At 51.7% G+C, this 21,913-nt stretch overlaps 1 protein-coding gene across 4 annotated transcripts in view; it reads left to right on the top strand.

Moving 5' to 3' along the window:
- Positions 1-21,913, top strand: part of POC1A (POC1 centriolar protein A) — a 65,810-nt gene that overhangs the window by 25,664 nt on the left and 18,233 nt on the right. For 3 of the 4 annotated variants that reach the window (XM_045989703.1, XM_045989706.1, XM_045989704.1), the window contains exons 9-10: positions 258-353; positions 21,341-21,484. In XM_045989703.1, coding sequence (XP_045845659.1) covers positions 258-353; positions 21,341-21,484 — 240 coding nt within the window. The remainder of the gene's footprint in view (positions 1-257; positions 354-21,340; positions 21,485-21,913) is intronic. The other variant, XM_045989705.1, reaches the window with a different exon arrangement.

The raw sequence follows: 21,913 nt of genomic DNA, 5'->3' as shown, positions 1-21,913 counted from the left end.
GGACATTCCAGGAAGGGGCAACAAAGGGCAAAGGCCTAGGGATAGCACGCAGTGAACCCACACGGTGGCACATCCGGGTCTTCTCGAGACCTGTCCAAAAAGTCTGGGAGGTGGAGCAGGTCCCAGAGTTGAGCTGGGCTGTCAGGTGGGGACTGTCTTGCAACTTTGGCTGCGGTGGGGGGTAGGGTCACCTCTGGGCTCATTTCTTCCATGAAGTAGGGCTGGTGTGATGTCTATGTGCTTGTTGCTCTCTGCAGGTGATGGTCTGGAAGAGTAACTTTGATGTGGATTATGGAGAAGTCCTTAAAGTGCACAGGCCCCCAGCCCCACTGGCCACGTCCTCCGGGAGTCTGGTAAGTGGCTCAGTAGGCATGTCCCGAGCCCTGAAACTCTTGGGGGGTCGTGGTGAATGGCAAATCATACTTTGGCACTTGCTGCACTTTGTTTCAAATCTAGAATGTACAAACGACGTGAGGACCACTGGGTGCGAGGTTCTGTGCTCTCTGGTGGGGGGAGTGTTTGCATGGCTCAGGCTACTAATGGTTGAGAAGAGGGAGGACCTGTCCCATGCCCGAGCCTTGGGCCGAGGACCCGATGGAGAGTTCCTAGAGGGTGTGGGGCCTGAGCCACAGCTGGGACGGATGGGAAAGGCCCAACCTTGTTGCTTTCACTTCCCTTTTTTTTTTTTTAAAAACCATGGAAAGGAAGTTCCTCAGCCACAAACCATTTTTAGTATCTTTGTCGGTAAAAGGGCATTTAGTGTTCCTAAATTAAAATAGTTAACGGCATTTTTTGACAGATACTTTTGGGGAAAAATTGATAACTGACATGATCTCATTGAATAAAGTTGCATTCCACTGTGGCTGAAGTAAGTGGTCAAGCCAAGGGTGTGGAGCCCTTAGGGTTTTAAGCCCTCGTGGCTGCAGGGTGTTTAAATCTCTCCCTCCCGGACCCTGGAGTCAGTGTAGCCTCTCCCACCCACGGAAACCGGCCTGAACAACAGGAAACGGCTTGCCCAAGGCCCCCAGCAAGTCAAGGCTGGCCCAGAATAGAACCAGGAAGCCTCTGAGTCCATCCTGGGCTTGCCTTGGCTCCAGCAGAGGGATCCCCCACCCCAGCCTGAGACGCATGCACACGCGCGCACACACCCCCATTCTGTGGGTTGGAGCTACCTCTAGGAATAGGCCGGGTTGAGATTTAAAATTTTTCTTCCGAGGGTGGCCCTGGGCTGGGAGGTTTTATTTTCTCTCCACATTTGTTAACGAGTAGCCGATTCTCAGCTTTGGGGTTTGGTGGGGATGACTGGGTTGCATTTGCGGCCTGCTTGCTACTGTTCAATCTTCTGCCTAGAAAGGCATTTCTCAAACTGCAGGACTGGGATCCTATGGGGTGAGCACCCTCTCCCCTCTAGCCCCCCCATGTACTGGGTATTCAGTGAGCCGAGCCCAGGCTGGGCGGGTCAAGTTACTACTCATTCTCAGATGAGATGCCTGGGGCTTAGTCACCTGCTGGGATGCCTGGACCTGGGGGCTCACCACACTGGCCCCTCTGAGCAAGGCTGACCAAGCTAGAAACTGTAGGTGGCACAGGGCTGCCTGGCAGCTCTCCCCCATCCCAGGAGAGGGCACAGCCACCTGCCTCTTGGGAATGGTTAGTAATCAGCAGCAAGGGGAGAATCCCATATTATTCTTCTTGCGGTTATTAGGCAAGTGGCTTAGACATGCTGCCTCTTGTCCCTTCAGTCCTGCTCAGATAAGGGGTATGGAGCACCCTTGAGTCCCAGAGCTGTGAGGCCTAATACTCTAGCACGAAGGCCTTCAGGGTAGGGGAAGCCAGCAGGACCGGGCAGGGTTTGGCAGGATGGGATACTAGCTCACCGGTACTCAGGAAAACCACGCGTTCCCATACTGTCTGCTGGCTCACGATGGAACTATGGCCACAGTTCTCCTGGACGTCACCACGTGGTGCTTACACAAGGGAAAGGATATGGACTCTGGGGTCAGAGAACTGGTTCTGAATCCTGGCCGTGTGGTCCCAGACGAAGCACCCATTCTTCCCACGCCTCTGTTTCTACAGTGGGACCTGAGTACTCCCGTAGGCAGGCTCTGAGGACCCCATGTGGGACATAGGTGAACTTTACTAATCCACACAGCGACTGGACTTACTAGTCCTAAAATTGTTGTTTATGGCTTTTCCTTTATTTGTCACAAGCCCCTTTGCAACGTTGAGGTGGTGTATGGGCCCTCATCCAGACAAACACCCATGCCCAAGGGTACATACAACATGGAGTACACGTCTAGGGGTGTCTCTGATCTCAGGACTCCCAGGCCAAGAGAGGAGGGCTAAGGGGTTTTTGGTTGGTTTGTTCTGTTTTATGTACATGACATAAGATTTCCCTTTTGAACCATTTGAAGCGTGCAGTCGAATGGCGGGGAGAGCATTCACCTGTTGTACAGGCATCGCCACTGTCGCCCACAGAGTTTTTCCAGCTCTCCGTGCTCAGGAGAGCCCGTTGGCCCAGCCCTGCCCCGCGGTTAGGTTTGCTCCTGTGGTGGGAAGGGAAGCTGACAAGTATGGTCTCACCTTTCCTGCCCCAGGGCTTCCCTGGCACTGAGTTGGTGACTGATCCCATGGCTGGCCAGAGTGTCACCACTCCCCCTGGGAGCCCAGGTCCTCTGCAGCCACATGCCAGGAACTGGTGCATCCAATGAGCTCCCGCCCCTCCCTCAGACCCCACCCAGCCTTATGAAGGCTGCAGAGGGGGCTGTTGTGGGCCTTGCGGGATGCTCAGCAGCTCCCCGGCCTCTCCCCACTGGCTGCCGGTAGCATCTCCCCACCCTTTGTTGTGACAGCCCCAGATGTCTTCAAACATTGCCAGATCGCTTCCAGGGTGCAGGATGGCCCCCAGCTGAGAATCGCTACCCTAACTCTGGCCTCAAGAGTGATCCCAGAAAGGCAGTGAATGCACCAACAGCAGGAGGGTAGGAATCAAGTGCATCGGGGGCGTCTCTGTGGCAGGAGCGGCACGACCACAGTGCGGAGGGTGGGCTGCCCCGAGCATGATGACTCGGACTCCTGCCCCTGCTCGACTGGGCCAGATTTGGGCTTCCCCCGGCAGCCATGGTTCAGGTCTCTAGACTACCTCTAATAGAAGTCTATTTTATAGAAATGTCGTTTCAGCCTGTCAAACTTTGGAATCTTCCAGAGGTGACGATAAACAACAAAAAAAAAGACCTTTAGCAACTCGTTTTTTTTTTTACTTACCATTGGAGTGCGTTCTTGCCCTTCCTGCCTGCCGGCTTCCCTGGCTCTGAGATAGTAACTGGTGAGTGGTTTGGTGGCTGGCCAGGATGGCTTGGCTCAGCCTGTGCCCCAGGAGCTCTTGAACCTTCTGACTCCCTCCCCCTCCAGCTCTGTGTCTCCCCAGGGCCTGGGGCCCTAAAGCTGCCCGAGACACACCTGGGCATTTGAGGATCTTAGGGAGCCAGCAGGCCAGCTACTGTGTGTGTCACGGAGGATGGCATTCTAAAGCCGGAGGGCAGGCCCCCTGGTGGACCATGGCCAGGGCAGCCCTGTGAGCGTGTGACAGCCCCTGTGCCCTGGAAAGCCCCTGCCCTCGACCCCTGCTCGGACTATAGCATTCAGCTCTCTCTCTTGGAATGAAGGCCATCCTTGAGCTCACTCTGAACAGAGAGCTCTGTTCACTGCCAGAGCTATTTTCAACCTCTGGTTGAAATTCACAGCTTATTTTTAGGCACATTTCATGTTGAAAAGCACAAGCCATTTCCCAGCTCTTCAGAATGAGAATAATGGGTTCCATTTTCCCTCTATTCCTGGCTGAGTTGTGGAGGAGAGAGTTTAGGGCTGTAGCTGGGAGCTTTCTCTGCTTGGAAGGCTGCAGAGGAAGGACTCCAGCCCAATGGCTGAGCCGAGGGTGGCCAGGAAGCTCCGTGTTCTGCCCTGTGACACGCTGCAAGGCCGGAGGGAGGTCGGGAGGGCTGCTTGCAGGCAGATGAGCGCCTCCCAGGGGGGCACGTGTGGGGGCAGGGGGTGGGCCCTGAGAGTCTTGGACGGCAGGTGCTCCTGCTGCTGTTTTCAAGGGTCTGGTGCTCACCTCTGTCCTGAGCTGTAGTCCCTGGCCTTCTCTGTTCTCTCGGCACTCAGCCACTCAGGTTCTAGCTCCCCCTAGCTCCCTCCTGCCAGCCCGTGAGGCATCAGGGTCACTGTGTCTTGGCTGACCTTGAATTTGGCCCCTGCTCCCCCAAGCCCAGCTGCCATAAGACTGATTTCTGCCTCAACCACAGAAGCATTTTTAAAACCACTTTTAACAGCAAAGATGCATTTGTTCCGATTTACTCTTCTTGCCTTTCCTCTACAAACACCTGAGAGCCTATTATGTAATTGCAAAGGAAGGTTGTGCTGTGCGGGGTGGGAGGGGAAGAGCGCAGAATTCCAGGTAATTCAGGAAAACTGAAAACCACTTCCTGCATTCTCGGGCCTGGCTGCCCTCCAGTTCAGACAGCAACCTTGAATTTTGGGGCCCCTCAACCCCAGATGGGAGGACGCCAGACCTTCCTTCATGAGATTTCACGAGGTGGTGTATGCCAGGCAGCCACTTGGAACCGTGCCTGGCACATGGCAAGTACTCAACAAGCTTTAGCTGTTTTTAAAATGTTCCTCTTCCTTCCTCTGTCAGACTGAGAGCAGGACAAGCCCCTGCCCAGTCGGGCTGATTGTGTGTTGCCCACTTGCCAAGCGGGGGGACAACATGCAGCAGAGGGAGCGATTCTGACAGAGATAATTTTTGACATTGACTGCTCTCTGCAGGTCGCCTTTGTGAAGTCCGGTGAGGGTTTTAGACCCTTACAGGAATCAGTTCTGCTTCCTGATGAGAGACCCAAGTCCTCTGTGCTCCCAGATCCAAAACTCAGTCCATAAGGTGAATGGAAACAGGCTTCTTTTCTTCCACCACCCCCGTGACTCCTCAAAGCAAAGTGGTTGCCCGCGGCCCCCACCCCCATCCAGATCCTTCGTGCTAGAGCTGTCCCCAGGAGAAGGTGGCAAGGTTGGCCAAGAATTCTTGACCCGAGGGCTCACCGTTCCCTGAGGATGGCCTGTTTCTTCTTTCTAGTTTCTCTGTTCTGAGGGTGAAGCCCCAGCTGCCTCCTACACCCAAGCTTCCACTTTCTGTTTTGGGGTGCTACCATGGGTGGGGCTTGATGTAGGGGTTCTCGGGCTCGATTCCAGTCTTGGCACTGCCTCTTACCCCAGGCTGAAGATCTGAGGCTCCTGGGTTCTCACCCCAGGCATCTAGCCTGAGGAGTCAGAGTTGAGGCAGAAGACGGGGTCCATTTCTCCCTGCTCTGTATGGAGCATGGAGAACTGGGGTCTCTTGCTGAGAACGTAGATTTCTGGCTGGCATTTGCTTTCAGTAGTGGGAAGAGGTATGGATTCGAGGGGATGCTTGGCAGACAAGGCATTGTGGGTGTTTATGGCAAGAGTGAAGTCCGGATTTATGTGTCTTAGAAGGGAGCCTCTCCTTTCTCCAACTGACCCTGGTTCTGGCTCTGAATTTCCCAGGACTAGTTAGTAAAAAGGGCTCTAGTCAGCAGGTGAGTTGGGACAGGCCCAGGCACTTACTCGTCTTGGAAGGGGGTTGGTTTCCTGGGGTCCAGACTCCCGACAGCCTGTAACCACTTGGTTGGCAGTTTAAGAGTTGTACTGCCCCTGTTTGCTGATCTAAGAGGAAGCTGGAGCCTAGCCTGACGTGTTAAGTCTCCTGTAACCTCAGGCAGTCCGTCTTGCTTCTCTGTACTTGGATTTCCTCCCACCACCTACGGTACATCCTTTGGGCATTCTCCGTTTTCCCGGCTCACTGCGTAAAAAGCTTCTCCTGCCGGCATGGGGGTAGGGTGGCCACAGCGGCCTTTGCTGATTCTGGGCAGCAGCAGGCCCCAGACAAGACAAGAGGCCTCACTTCACACTCTGGTTGCATTTTCCTCACCTTTACTGGCATGGAAGTCATGGAAAGTGCTCTGGGCTTCTTAGTTTCAGCGGGAAGACAGAGGAGAATAGAAACAAAGAAGATTCTGTATTTGTTACCAAGCTACAATTTTTAAAGAGAGTTCCTGCTGGAGTCCGAGCATCCTTGCACAGTGGCCGGGGAGGGTAACTTGACTGTGCCCAGTCTAGGAGAACCAAAGATTCCGATGTTCCCTGCAGAGGGGCACCTTGAGCCTGGGGACTAGCATGTGGGGGTTGGACCCTTCCCTCAGGCTCTGACCTGTTGCATCCGCTCCTGGCAGGCCAGATCCCCTCTCCTTTTCCTTCCAGAGGCCACAACTGAGTTTCCTGGGAGGTGGGTCGGGGCTGCAGCCAGGCGCATGTTCAATAATGACTGTGTTTACTGGAAGGGGGAAGTTGCCTTTGGCAGCGCAGTGAGGAGACAGGCCTTTGACCAGTTCTGGTGGATTGTGATAAGACTCTTGCTGTGCCTCTCAAACCTCAGTGTGCTTCCGAATCACCCTGAGGGCTTGTTAAACATAGCTTGCCCCATCCTGAGTGTCTGACTTGGTAAGGAATTTGCAATTTCTAGGTCATGTCGATGGTCCCGGGATCCACTCTAAGAGTCGCTAGTCTACTGGAAAATAGTCTAGCCAGTTGTGACAATGGCTTCCTGAGCAGGGATGTAGTGGGAAGAAGAAAGTCTCTGACCATCTTGGGAAGTTTCCATGGTTCATAGGGACTATAGTTTGGGAGGAGCATTTGGAGAACTGGGGTCCCTTTCAGCCCAGTTTGGAGAATTGTAGTCCTCCTCTTTCCAAGAGAGGAAAAGTGCTATAATGGCTTTAGTTCTAATCTCTGTCTAGTGGTAAAAGAAATCCCGGTGCTTCCCCATGGGCTCTTTAAACCAGTGGGTGTAGAGCACCCACTGGGCTCTACAAATGGCTGGTTTTATTACCAACCAGGATTCAGTAAGGGGGAAGATGGTACCCAGAGCAGCCCTCCGTGGGCCTCTGCCGCCGGTCTTCCTATCTTGGCTCCTGTTCTGTCCATTAATGCTGCTGCACCAGTCCAGTGACCTGTTCTTAAACCCGCATTCTATGGTCACCTGCCTATTATCTTCAGTGCCGCTGCCTCCTGTGCCTGTGTAAGTGTGTGCCTCCATCATCCCCCCTCCTCCAGATCCTGCGGGGCCTCCAGGGAAGCCAGCAGGTGAGAGTCTCTGGCCCCTGAGCTTGAGATGACCTGGATGCTGGAGGCTCAACATCTCGGTCGGGCCTCAGGTCAAGGAGCTTTTTGGAGAAGTGCCTCCAGGTATTAGGACTAGGAGCAAGTCCCAAAACAGCGGTAACAGCAGTGGCAGTGAGAGGATGGGGCTGTAGAATGGGACTTGACTGTACACCCTTCTCAGAGTAGCCCCTTGGAGTGGTAGTTTCCTGCCACTGGAAAATTCTCATCTGTTCCACCAATAGGTAGGGCACTATCTGAAGAAGAGTGGCGTGATTCTTAGGAAGGAAAGCCTATTTAATGACTTAAGCCAACAGCAGACATGTTCTCGGAAACCCCAGGCAAGGCATGTTAAGACATTCATGGTGTCAGGAAGATCCAAGAGCCTAGCTCTGGAACCCACACAAGGCCCCAGGGACCCTTGCATCTGGCTCTGCGTGCTTGGACACGGAGTGTAAACCAGGGCACGCACACACACACACCTTTCAGAGCTCTGTTATCTTCTTATCAAGGGTCTCATAACCATTGGAGGTTTTCTTTTTCCCCCCATTTCCCTTCTTCCCAGATGACCTCTCCTCCATGCAGCCCTTTCCGGGAGGCCCACAGCTTGTGAATCCTTCCCACCCCACCTGCTGGAGCGCTCTGCTTGCTGGAGCAGCCCTTCTTTCCTGTAGTTGGTTATTCGCCGGCCTGTGGTCTTCCTGGAGGACTGGGTCCTTGGTCACTTTGTGGTGTCCAGCATGTTACCAGAACACAGAATGTTCTGGAAATCTGGGTTCAGTGGACACGTGCCTGCAATCTGTGGGCAGCATGGGTTGAGCCTTTGAGGCAAGAGGTAGGCTCTGGCTCTTTCTTTTAGTGTTTTTGATGGTCCCAGGTTAAAGGAAGGAAACCCCTTTCCGGCCTGGTTTGTCAGTTCCAGGGGCAGGTGCATGGGATGGTAGGGGCAGTGACCGGGCAGCAGAGGCGGTAGAATCAGCATGTCTGCGCTAGAAGTTTCAGTACTTCTCATTTTCACTGGAAAAAAGCCTTTTGCAGCTTGAATTTGCCAGATTGGATGGCAGCGTTGGCCCATGTGGCGTAAGGGTGTTAGCGCTTGTGTTTATGTTCTCATCGGTTACCATGGCAAAAATCAGAATAGATGGTTTCCATGGAGATTATCTTAAAATTAGTTTCTTTGACGGTCTGGACATTGCTGCAGGGTTCACAGAATGCTTCTGGTGCCCTTGGGGGATTTCTCTGTGGCAATGCCAGAGACCTGCCTGAGCGTCGCCGGACTCCGACAAATCTTCATCCTGTGCTTGAAAATGCCGGGACACTAGACTGGGGACACATCCTCAGCTTCTTCCTAAGGTCTCATTTGCTTGGCCTCGACTCCACGGCTCGTTCCAGTCACCTGGGAGCTTCTTCTTTTTTACTAAATAAAACAAAACAAAACAAAAAACCCTTTATATTGTGGAAAATTTCAAGCAAGCAAAAAAAGTAGCGAGAATAGTGTCACAGACTCCCCTGGATCTTTCGTCTAGCTTCAGCATTTTGCCGGTCTATTTTGCTCATCTCCCTCCCCCCATTTTTTTTAGAAGAGTTGGAGTATTTTTATTTAATCCCAGATACATTATTTTACCCTAAATAAAGACTTTTCTTGGTTATATAACGGCAGTGCTCTTGTCACATCCAACAAAATTAATAATCCCTTACTATCAAATGCCTAGTCCATACTCACATTTTTCCACATCGTGTCAAGAATATGGCTCTGTGCTTTTTGCTCAAATAAGGATGTGGGAGGCTTTGAGAAAACCCATGTCTCCCTTCCCCACCATGGTTCTGGTGCCTGGAGAGACTGAGCAGTCTTGGCTAGAGGTGCAGTTGGGCTGGGGGCGAGAGGAGCTCCGGGGTGCCACTCTCCCACTGTCCTCAGGGACATTTATACCACGAGCTCCACGACACCCTTGTTCCAGCCTGGAGATGGGTCCGCTAGTGCCGGCTGTCCTGGGCAGGCATCCGCTGGAGGGCGCTGTCTCTCTTTGCAGCCTGTAGGGGGAGGCAGGGAGAGAGGTGATACAACCTTGGTTCACAATAGCTGTATGCAAGTTAATTTACCAGGAGGGGGAGGCTGAGAGACCCCATAGGATGCAGCCTCCTTTGACTCCTCCCTGGGGGTGAGAGCTTTGGCCCAGAAGAGGCCTGCTGCCTCTGTAGGGTAGGCAGAGCTGGCCATGGTTATCTGCCTTGGCAGGCAGTACTCCTGTCCTGAGATGCTACACAAATTCTGAATTGCCGAGCTTGGGAGTGATGCCGGGGTGTGGTCAGTGCCTCTAACACTCTCCATTGAACTAAGTGCAAGGAGAGTTTAAAATAGCCAGCCTTTGTTCCCGAGGTCTTAAAAATTCAACCCCAGTAGTTACAATGAGCTGTCTTCAAGTGGATCTATAAATAAACCGCTACTGTTCCTCTTTGTCACCGAGAGCTTCGGCGTCTTCCAGAGACGTCGGCTCCGCCGCTCTTCTTCATTAGCTGCCTCTCATCTGTGGGGCAGCTGTGGCCATCAGCAGGCTGGGCTGACAGCGTGGAGTTCGTAATGACAGCGACACGTTCCCTTTTTAAAAAGCCACATTTTACAAATAATACATTATATGTTAATAAAAATAATTAATTTTTAAAAAGCCACATTTTAAAAGCCAAGATTAACTACACAGGGAAAGATGTATTTTCGCACTGGGGAAGGCTGGCAGAGCAGTCATCACCATTGGTCAAGGTCATCGCCACTGATAATACGTCCTGTCCACGTGAGTTCTGCGATGTCAGGTGGTTCGCTTCTGTGGTGTTCTCGTCGAAAAATGGATAACCTCGTTCCGATCATGAGAAAACACTGGACAGATCCACATCGAGGGACGTTTGACAACAGAACTGATCAGTACTCTTCTTCGAAAGTGTCAAGGTCATGAAAGACAGGGGAAGGCTGAGGAGCTGACCCAGATTGCAGGAGACCAAGGAGAAGTAACTAGTGCAGGGGGAAGTCCTGGTTGGGATTCTGGAATAGCAGGATCCAAGAGCATTAGAAAAACTGGTGAAGCCAGCCAGGGCCCTTAGTTTGGTTAATGGTATTGTCCCAAGGTTAATTTCCTGCTCTGATCATTGTCCTAATGGTTATGTAAGATGTTAGCACTGGGGAAGCCTGGGGGAGGGATATATGGAAATTCTCTGTACTATTTTTTGCGACTTTTCTCTAAGTCTAAAATTAGTTCAAAGCAGTCTAATTTTTTAAAAGAAAATCTCTAGTCAGTCCTTGGGCTTCATCTCCCTCCCTGGGTGCCCCGGTTCAGGTGTTTGCACTGGGAGGGTAGGTGTTTCTGTCCCGAGGGAGGGGACAGGTGACCCTAAGCCCCTCAGCACCCAGCCAGGAGTGGGCCTGCGGTCACATCTGTGGGACGGAGCTGAGCAAGAGCTGACCTTGGAAGACGCAGGTCCTGTTCAGAGGGAATGGTGTCACAGGGGCGCTGCTCACCGCTGTGGAGGCTGCAGGGCGGCTTCTCTGTTTGTTGGTAGTGTGGCTTGTGCTAATGCTCCAGAGATCACACCCGCTCCAGGAGTGGACAGCTCCACCCCACCCCTGCCCGCTTCCTTCTGGTCCCTGTTGCTGGCCCCCGACTCTGCCTTGCAGCCCACCTCTGTGTGCTTCTGGCTGTACTCAGTATGAGGGCCTGGAGGGCGTCAGCCCCTAAAGGCCTGGGGTGTTTTCCTGTTCCCTCAGCACCCCTTTGGGGAGGAGGGTCAGGGACCCCCTCTGTGCTGAGGACAGTTCTCGCTGCACGATGGCCCGCTTGCTCTCTCACGGCCTCCACCTGTTTGCAGTCGCCAGGTCTTCCTCCCTGCCCACCCCCCAACCCCAGCTCATCCTTGCTCTTTTCTCCCCCTGCAGCTCCTCTCACCCGAGTATGCCACTGCGGTGAATAGACCTTCTCAGCTCCACTGCTTTCCCTGGGGGGGGGGTGCATACATGGACGTTGGAATGACTTTCCAGTTCCTGGGCAATCCTTTCACTTCTCTGAAAACTCTGGCTTTATACACCAGCCCTCTCGTGTTGGGGGAGATACTTGGAAACTCCTGGAGAGGGTGGCCGGCGGTGGGCAGCTGGACGTCGCCAGGGCCGTGGAGCCCAGGAGTGGTCGTTCGATCCTGGGAATGGAGGCCTCAGTCTTGCTTTGAGCCTGGGTGAGGAGATAGGGTTCCTTGGTTTGTGCATTTAGCATCTCGCATGTGCCAGGCAGGTCTGTGGGGGGACGCAGGTGTGATAGGATACCATCTGCCTCCAAGGGACCGCTCTCTGAGGAGAGGACTAGCATGGGAGTGGACCGAGCTGCCTGGAGTCCCCGGGTGGGTTAGCATGGGGATCCCTCATCCATCTCAGACCCATCCTTCGACCCCTTCACAATTCTTAGTTCAGAGGACACCCTGTCCCCTTCTGGTCTGTGGGGGCCTGAGGTCGAGGGATGGCTCTTAGACCCAAATGTGACCCGTTGTCATAGAACATTTAACTCTGTTCAGAGGCTGCCCTGCTAGCCCCAGACCCTGTGTCCTTGAGCCTCTTGGCTCCCTCTGTGCGCACAGATGACCCAGTACCCTGGCCTCCTTGGGAGCCTGCTGCGGGGAACGCACGAGAGCACCCTGCACATTCGTACTCTAGATAAAAGCCAACACGGTAACCAGATCCCATACTCATACTTAGGCTGGCTTGGAAGAACATTGGCAAGATTGTCGAACAATTAGATGATTTGAAGACACCAGAGTTCCTCTTAGGTTCAGGGCTATGTTTAGAACCAGAAGTTTTCTCTCTTGTTGGACTCCAGGCCGGAACTCTAAATTATAGGGCAAACAAGGCTGTTGTGTATCTAGTCCACAAATATGCGCGGTGGATAGAGTACCAGGTTTCTTCCGAGCTCTGATTCGAGAAAACGGCTGTGCCTTTTTTCCGCTTGAAGAGCTGGAGAGAAGCGTGAGCTCCAGTGAGCTCTGTCCTCTTTTCTGCTCTCCTGGCCGGGATCAGGTTTAGCAAACAGGCAGGCAGACATAGACACCCATTAACTTTTCATGAGGGCAAATTGTCAGAGCCAAAGGCTGGAGGCAAAGACTGTAAGACGCGTGCACGTGAATCTCTGCATCCTCACTTAGCAGACTATGCAGTGAGCAGTCGGATGAAAGATTTTAAGTTGAAAAAGATTTAATCGTGTGTGTGTGTGTGTGAGTGTGTCCATTTCTTCCAATTTCGTGCTCAGCCCTGCTTTGGAGACACAGTGACATGCTTTGGTGTTTTTAGTGGGCCGTGGCCAGCCAGACCGCCGCCCAGTTCTGTACAAGTTGGGTCCCCGTGAGACAGCCCAGATTTGGGGCACAAGTCACCTTCTCTCCCCTTTCTGGCCCAGAGTCCGGCCGGCGGACTAGTTCTGGGTGCTTTTGTCTGTGACAGAGTTTGTTTCCAGAACAGGCCGAGCAGGGGGCAAGGTCCAGTGTTAGAGATTAAAAGAAAAGGAGAAATTTCCACCTTGAGCAGTTGTTAATAATTGACCACCCCACTTACCAGAGCGACCACTGGGTCACATCAGCTCACAGCATCTTCATGGTAAATCTCTGGCCGCTCCTGGCTGCTGGCCAGGTGTGTGCAGACCTTGCTTGCTGCTGACTGTCAAGCTGCATAGGGACCTCTGAGCAGCTGGGGCCTGACATTCCACAGACGGGGTGGCCACTACCTCGGAAATGCTGCCTGGGGACCTCTGCTGACGACCAGGGAAACTGAGGCTTTGGGAATTGAGCCACACTGAAACATGAGCTGGTTTTCTGCATCTGGGAACTATAATCCCCAGACTAGTGATGGGCCTCATGGGCCTCGCCTGGGGTCTTCAGCCTGGGCGTTTGCCCTTTGGTAATGTCCAGTGGAGAGCTAGTGATCTTCACCTTGAGTACCAAGTGGCCGTGATGGGTAGTATCAAGTGCAATGGCAGGTTGGGCTTCTAGGGCTGCTTCAGTTATAACAACATCTCTTTTTTTTTTTTTTTTTTTAAGATTTTTATTTATTTGACAGACAGAGAGCACAAGTAGGCAGAGAGGCAGGCAGGAGGCGGTGAGAAGCAGGCTCCCCGCCGAAGCAGAGAGACCGATGTGGGACTCGATCCCAGGATTCTGGGATCGCGACCTGAGCCGAAGGCAGCGTCCCAACCCACTGAGCCACCCAGGCGCCCATCTTTTTTTTTTTTTTTAAGTCGGGCTTATTAACATACAAATCGTAGCATTCACCATTTTATTTCTTCTATTTCTTTTCTTTTTAAGAAAGTTTTATGCCCAACCCAACATGGAGCTTGAACTCATGACCTTGAGATCAGGCATTGCATACTCTACGGACTGAGCCAGCCATGCACTTTAGCTTTTGCCATTTTAAAAAATGAACTGCTGGGACGCCTGGGTGGCTCAGCTGATTAAACATGCGACTCTTGGTTTCAACTCAGGTCATGATCTCAGGGTCATTAGATCGAGCCCCACATACATCAGGGTTTGTGCTCAGCGCAGGATCTGCTTGGCATTCTTTCCCCGCTCCCTCTCCTTCCCCCTCTGCTCCTTCCCTGCTTGCATGCTCTCTCTCTCTCTAAATAAAATCTTTAAAAAGTGAATTGCTCTCTGAGTTTGGGCAGACATGTACAGTTAATCACCACCATGATCAAGGTACAGAATATTCCCGTCATGCCTAAAATTCCTTTTTGCCTCTATCAATCTACTCCTTCTACCTCCACCCATAGGCAACCACTAATCAGCTTTCTGTCACTACAGATCAGTATGTGTGTGTTTCAGAATTTGATACAAATGGAATCGTGTAATTATATATTCTCTCTGGTTTTTTTCACTTAGCCTAATTATTTTGAGATTTGCCCATGTTGTTACATGAGTTAATAGTTCATTTCTTTTTTTTTTTTAAGATTTTATTTATTTATTTATTTGACAGAGAAAGAGTGGTCATAACCAGGCAGAGAGGCAGGCAGAGAGAGAGGGAGAAGCAGGCTTCCTGCTGAGCAGAGAGCCCGATCCGGGACTTGATTCCAGGACCCTGAGATCATGACCTGAGCTGAAGGCAGAGGCTTAACCCACTAAGCCACGCAGGTGCCCCTGTTTTTTCTTTTAATTAGGTTGTCTTCTCATTGAGTTTTGAAAGTTCTTTTATATTCTGAATACAATTCCTTACCAGACATGTGACTTGCAAATATCTTCTCCCTGTCTGTAGTTGGTGTTTTCATTTTCTTAACAGTGTCTTTCAAAGAGCAGTTTTGAATTTTGATGACGTTCATTTTAGCAGTGGTTTCTTTTATGGGTCATGCTTCTGGTGTCATACCTAAGAAATCTTTGCCTAATCCAAGACCATAATGATTTTCACCTATGTTTTAGAAGAAAAGCTTATACAAATATTATAGTTCTAGGATTGACATTTAAGTCTGTGATCCATTTTGAATTAGTTATTTTTTATATGTGGTATAAAGTATGTACCAAAGTTCATTCTTTTACATATGGACATCCAATTGTCCCAGCAACTGTCTTTACTAAGTTGTTTGCATGCCTTTGTTAAAAATTAATTGACCGGCTATCTGTAGGTGTATTTCTGAATGGTGTTGATCTATGTGTCTGTCTTTTTACCAGTACCACACTGTCTTCAATTGCTGTAACTTTAAACTAAGTCTTGAAATCAGGTAATGTGATTTTTCTGATTTTCTTTTCATCAGAATTGTTTAGATTTCTCTAGTTGCTTTGCTTCTATAGCTGATTTCTGAGAGAACTGTCATCTCAAAAACACTGGGCCTTCAGTATGCAAACATGATATATCTCTTCGTTGGTACTGGTCTTCTTTGATTCTACTCATCAGTGTACTATAATTTTTAGCATACAGATTTTGCATATATGTGGTTAGATTTATGTTTAAGCATTTTGTAGTGGGTTGAATGGTGGCCCCCTCAAAAATATGTCTGTCCTGACCCCCAGAACCTGCAAATGTGATCTTATTTGGGAAGGAGGTCTTTGCCAGTGAAATTAAATCTCAAGATGAGGTTTTATCCTGGATTATTGGGTTGGCCCTAAATCCAATGACAAGTCTCCTTACAAGAGCTACACAGAAGAAAAGGCCATGTGAAGATGGAGGTAGAGACTGGAGTTACACAATCATAAGCCAGGGAATCCTGGAGCCACCAGAAGCTGGAAGAGGCAAGAAAGAATTCTTTCTCAGTGCTTCCTCAGGGCGGGGGCCCTACTGATACCTTAATTTTGGACTTGCAGCCTCCAGAACATGGAGAGAATAAATTTATATTGTTTTAAGTCACCAAGTGTAACCGTTTGTTAGAAAAACTGTAGGAAAGTAATAACACATTTCATGATTTTTTCATGTTATCGAAAAGATAGTAACCAAGGATTTTTGAAAATTAATGAAAGGGATCAAACAACAGATCCAAAAAGCTCAGAAAAAGGACAAGAGGCTAAACAAAAACCAAAAACAAACCCTGCACAAATTACAGTCAAGCTTCTAAAAACCAAAGATTAAGAGAAAATCTTGAAGGTAGACAGAAAAGTGACATTGTATACAGGATCAAAGGTTAGAACCATAGAAGAATACTCCTGTGAAACTATACAATCCAGAAGTCATTGGAGTAACATCTTTAAAGTATTTAAAAAAAAAAAAAGTGTCAACCCAGAGTTCTGTACTTAGCAAAAATATCTCTTAAAAATGAAAGAGAATTTTTTTTTTTTCCCCAGACAAAAGCTGAAAAAATTTGCTACCAGCAAACTTGCTCTGTAAGAAATGTCTTTTCTCTTTTCCTTCTGGGATTCCAGTCACACAAGTCAGACAGTTTGATCTTGTCTCACAGTTTATGGATACTCTGTTCTGGGTCCCCCCCGCCCCTTACTGTGTCAGTTTGAGGAACTGATCAGTGTTGAAGGACATTGATTCATTTTCCTTAGCTGGGCTGAGCCTACGTCAAAGCCATTCTTCCTCTCTGTTATTGGGTTTCCGATTTCTAGCATTTTCATGGACTCTTTCTTAGACTTTCTACCTCTCTGGTGGAATTCCCCATCTGTCCGTGTGTGTTATCCACACTTTCCAATACAACCTTTAACATAGTAGTCATAGTTATTTTAAATTTCATGTCTGATAGTGCCAGTGTCAAAGTCATCTGATTCTGCTGATTGCTTCTTTTTTTTTTTTTTCCAAGATTTTATTTATTTGAAAGAGAGTGAGAGAGAGCAAGCATGCACATGTGAGTGTGGAGGGACAGGGGGAGAAGCGGGCTCACCGCTGAGTACAGAGCCCCGATGTGGGGCTCAATCCCGGTACTCCAGGATCGAGACCTGAGCCGAAGGCAGATGCTTAACACACTGAGCCAGCCAGGCGTTCCTGCTGATGCTATCTGACTGTGGGGTTTTTCCCCTTGCCTTTTCGTGTGTGTCATAATTTTTGATTAATGCCCATACATCACGTTTAGGATAGTAGAGACAGAAGTAGTCTTATCGGAAATTGAGCTGAGTTTAGTGTTACTCCTTATCCGTATCTACATCTTGATGTTGAACCAGTGAGACCATAGTCAGTCCAGATGGGTTAATTTCTTGTCACAAGGAAGACCTGCCGGCTGTTTTGTTGTTTTGTTTTTTAATAAATGTATGGGTTGGTGACCGTGTGTTCAAGTGACTGAGATCAATCGGATATTTCTGCAGTTTCTGCTGTGCACGATGCTGAGCTCCTGGTAGCCTGTGACAGGCTGGCGGCAGTAGAAACTGAGGCAAGCAGAAGATGAACCGGCTGTGAGAGCTCGGGATCCCATACCAGGGACCATACCAGGGGGCACATGCGGACCCCAAGTGAGAGTTCCACGAAGTGAAAGGGGTTTGTCTCTTCTGAGTCTTTACCTTTTTTCCTTCTGACGTCAGGAGGTTTGTATGTGGCAAAAATGAAAGCTGTCCGCTCGGTGCCGCTGTGTAGGTACACAGTATGTGCTGATGTCATCGTCACTGAGACTCCCCGGGCAGGGCCCCCGGGACCCTTTGATGTTGAGCCGGGCAGAGCCCTGATAGCCTTTCCCCCTCACGTGCTGCCCCAGCTGTTCCGTCACTGTCATTACTCACAACCCAGTATGTGCGTCCCTTCCCACTCCCGTTCGTCATCTCCTTATCTCTGCTTATCACTTGCTCGCCCAGCCTGGGAAACGCTGCATCTCCAGGGAGCTGGCGTGCAGGTGAGGGGCTGCAGTGCTGTGCGGGGTGGGGCCACAGCCTGCCCCCCTCTACCCCCGGCCTTGGCAAGGTTTCATTACCCAGGAAGGTCGCCATGGTGAGCTGGGCTCTTGGAGGCGGCGGGTGCGTGTGGAGGGCCTGCTCCGCATTCAGCTCTGTGCCGGGCAGGCGGGTGGGGGAGTGACTCAGACAGTGTCTGACGCCGGACCTGTGTGGCAGGGGTGTGGAGGCAAAACCACAGGCCATGTCACCTGTCAGAGGCTGCCTGATGTCAGGGAATGGCCTCTCCCATGGGTCCTGGTCCCAGCTTTGTCCTTTCCTGGGTGACTTTGAGCAAGATCTCTAACCTCCCTGAGCCTGCTGCCTGCCCCCCCCACCCCGAAAAATAAGCTTAATGATCCCTGCTGTGAAGGAAGGACCACTGTAAGGATTAAATGTGTGTAAATGCTGGCACGCGGTAGGTAACAAGGGGACAACGGCTCTTGCCATCTTTATGCGCTGGCCGGGTGGCGTGTGCAGTGCCGTCATGTCCGCCGGTAAGAGGATGGACAGGAAGCAGAAAAGGGCTGCGTCCTGGGGAAGGAAAGACAAGGACCTGACAGCGCGGCCAGAGGAATAGCCTAGGGCAGGCAGGTCCCTGGGCTTGTGGGGGAGGCTTGAGGCCGGGACCCTCCCGATGGTCACTTGCTCTCGGAGCTTCCGTCTCCTTTGTTGTCACCTGGTCACAGCCTGTGAGAGCTCAGAGTGGCCAGGGGAGCATGGCGGTTCCCACAGCCGTGTCCTCCGAAGTCCTCCTCCCTGGCTCAGCACGTGGCTGCTGTCCTCAGTGCACCTTTGGAGCTGGCTCTGTTTGGGCTCGGAAGAAGGGTTCCTGTTGTGAGTCAGCGGTGGTCCCCCCTGCTCCCCCAACTCGCCGTCATCACTGTGCTCCCAGGGACTTAGCTCGGGGCTGTCTGTTTCTGGGCCGTTTTTCAGAAACACTCAGAATTTCCATTCTGTCCTTCCCAGGCAGCAGGCAGCACCCGTCTGGCCACTCCTGGAGGATGCTGGCTGTCAGGACAGAGGGCTGCCTGGCTCCCACCCTCACTTTCATGGCCTTTCCTGAGGGAGCCACAGGGACTCACTGTCCAAAGGAAGAGTATAAGAGTATGCGTGTCTGGAAGGGTGGCGGCAGTGGCGGGGGGGGGAATCCTTCGGGACAGGGGGCGTAGGACTGGAGCTGCTTCTCAAGAAAGGCCTGTGAGTGATTTCAGAGAAGTGCCTTTCACAGCCCAGCCCTCTGGGGGACAGGCCCAATCATCACCCCCATCTTGCAGATGAGGAAATAGAGGCCCGGGGAGGTTAAGCTTCTTGCCCAGGGCCACCTTGCTGATCAGTGCTGGAGCTCAAATGTCGGCCAGGGCCTGTCTGAATCCCAGCTCTTCCCCAGCGCACTGTGCCGTGTCTCCTGACATTGCCGCCTGGGCCCGGGGCTACTGTGGTGAGGTGAGGGCTGGTTGAGGCTTCTGAAACATTTCCTTTTGGGGTGGACTCCTGCATAGGCATTGGGATCCGAAACTGTATGCCGCTACCTGTCAACGACCAACATTGTGGTTGAACCGGCCCTCATGGTTCTTAATATAATTACAAGACACCCTTCAGCAGTAACCATCAGGAACCTTTGGAAGAAATGAAGGGACCTAGAAATAACACAGCACACGTGAGGCCACACAGCAAGGGTGAGGGGACAGGAGAGAGCAAGCACCTGGGGTTCCACTTTTATTGGGGTTGAGGCTAGGGGCCTGAGAGTTTTCAGGGCTCACTTATTATTGGTGAATTTTAAACATAAGAGTGGGAATTTTAAGAAAAAAACCATGTGGCCGTATGGTCAGTTACCAAAATCTGCCAAGATCTCGGAAACCAAGGAGCCTCTGTGGTGGGAGGTGTCCCAGCTCTTCGTCTGGTCATGGGTGAGCAGCGTGTTTATTCAAGATAGCCCTCTTCAAGTGGATGCCTCTCTGAAGTGGATGCCTGGGCAATCAAGAAGTCAAGCACTTGCATTACAAACCAGAAGGAAAACCCCACATCTGTCAGGGCCTACGCTAGTCAAGCGCATTGGTTTCTGGAGGCCCAGGGCCCCAGTCCTGGTGGGCACACATAGCACACAGCAGACACGCCCACAATGGGCTTGCGTGCTTGGCACTGCTCCTGTTTTCGAGAACACCCCTCGAGCTCTGTGTCTGACCTTCACATTCTCTTTAACCTCCAGAGCCTGTGTTTCTCCACAGTTCGAATGGGCATGCATGGGAGAGTTTGCTATCTTTGAGACTAGAACACTTGCCAACTAAAGCAAAATAGGCAGTAGGGTCCAGGAGCCAAACTGCCCTCCTTGGCTGATTGGGAATCCTCCCCTGTGGTCTTTCTCTCCTAGGACTCTGATGCCCTCCCTGGTGAGCCTGGCAAGAGCAGAGCATCTTCCTAGGCCTGGTCCTTCGGGAGATGGGCAGACTCAGATTCACCCCATTCGTGTGTCCTGGCACTGGAGATGGAGTGGCTGGAGGAACTGGGCAGGGCTGGGGCAGGCACGGGCATTCGGGAGCGCAGAGGCGCTGCTGATCAGGCATTCCGAGTTGCAAAGCGAGTAGAGGCTAGGGTGCTGGGGTCAGGGGGAAGGAAGGCTGGATGAAGGCCTTCCAGTAGGGGAGGACCTTGGGAACTGGGCAAGGGGGTGCAGAGGCAGGAGGGGAGTTCTGCAAGGAGGTAGCGTGGAGTGGGGTGCCTTGTCAAGGTGCTCAAATTTTCTCCCAAAGGCAGTAGAGAGCCCTGGAGGACTGGCAAAGTTGGGGGGTGACGTGGTAACATTTGAAAATTTGTTGAAGTCATGGTTTAAAACCCTGAGCCCCACGTGTGGCTACCTTTATGGGTTACTGGGGCTTTGGGGGCAGCCGAGAGTGTCAGTCTCACTAAGCATGTCATTCCCTCAGGGAGCAAGTCCACAAAGGAAGGTTCTAAGACCAAAACTGGGGCATCTGCCATCTGTGTCCTCGGGAACGGTGTGGCTTTGGGAGTTCCACTGTGCTGAACATGCGCACAGCAGTTCATGGGTTAAGAGAAGTGCTGATATGTACATAGAGTGGTGCCTGAATCTGGGGGGACCCATGTTGAACTGGGATGGATCCCCTTAGGAATCGCCTGCGCTTGGTGATTGTGGGTGTGTATTTGGCGGGAGAGTGGTGACAGAGGTTAGGCTTCTGCATTTGGGGACAGAATCCTCTCAGGCAGGAACACTGATCCCTCACATCCCCGGAAGCCTCTCTACAGCAGCTCGGGGTGCCCGTCCCACCAGGCATAGGACTCCCACCAGCCATCTGGATGCTCACACACAATGCCTGTTTTCCCAGGAGTTCTGCATTAGGGCGGGGTTGGAACATCCCCCCAGTTCAAGGCCAAGCCCACACTGGGGGTGGGGAATGGGCCTGGGGCTCGCCAGGAAGAGGGGTGACGTCAGAGCCAGCCTGGGCTTCAGGGTCTCCGGACTCTGAGGGGACCTAGTGGGGGCACAGGCTGCATGAGGAACCAGCGAAGGGCACTCTACGGCCCACCTGCCCCTCCCTCCAGGCTCCTCCAGCCCTTACTGCCATGTGCTTGGATGGCACTTCTCACTCACAGCCTCTGCTCAGAAAGGAAGTCCTGGAAGGGGGCGCGTGGCCCGGATGTGGGAGTGCCGCCATACTGCGTTTCTCACCAGTATTTAGAACTCATGTTTTCCAGGTTGTGGGTAGTTTTCCACTTCATCCTTTGGAGGGGCTGTTCCTCTCTCCGTGTTTCTTTAAGCCCTGAATGAGGACTGAAGGACTCCCTTTCTTTTCATTGTCCTTAGCCGGAAGTGGATTTCCCCATCCCTCCAGGCAGAGGCAGGAGTCAAGAGTCGGTGCAGAGCCAGCCCCAGGAGCCCACTAGCATGCCCCAGACGCTGACCAGCACTCTGGAGCACATCGTGGGCCAGCTGGACGTCCTCACCCAGGTAGGCCGGGACGTGCGTTCACCCCACTTGGCCTGGCATTTGGGCCATTTGAAGTTGGGCAGCAGGTGCTATATTTAAAAAAATAAAATAAAATCATCATAATGGATCTACTTTCCAGTCCAAATTAATGAAGTTGCAGTGCCTGCCTTGAGGTCCTGGCTCTCAGAGCCATCCGAGCTCCGGCCAAGCCACTGGACCCCAAAAATCCCCAGTGCTGGTCCTGCCAGGGTGTGCCCTCCCAGGGCCAGCCTGGGCCACAGCAGAGCTTTGAAAGAAACACTGTCCATTCATCCCGCTCATCACGGGGTGGGCACCCTCCAGAGGTGTGCCAGGGAGCTGTGAGCAGTGAGTCAGGCATCTGGGAGCCCAGGCTCTGGCTTTGAGCTGGCACTGCTCTTATCCTCCAAGCAATCTTGGCAAAATCCCTTT

Source organism: Meles meles, chromosome 20, assembly GCF_922984935.1.
Source record: "Meles meles chromosome 20, mMelMel3.1 paternal haplotype, whole genome shotgun sequence".
NCBI lineage: Eukaryota > Metazoa > Chordata > Mammalia > Carnivora > Mustelidae > Meles > Meles meles.
The sequence above is the reverse complement of the archived record's forward strand: the minus strand, read 5'-3'. Positions and strand labels throughout refer to the sequence as shown.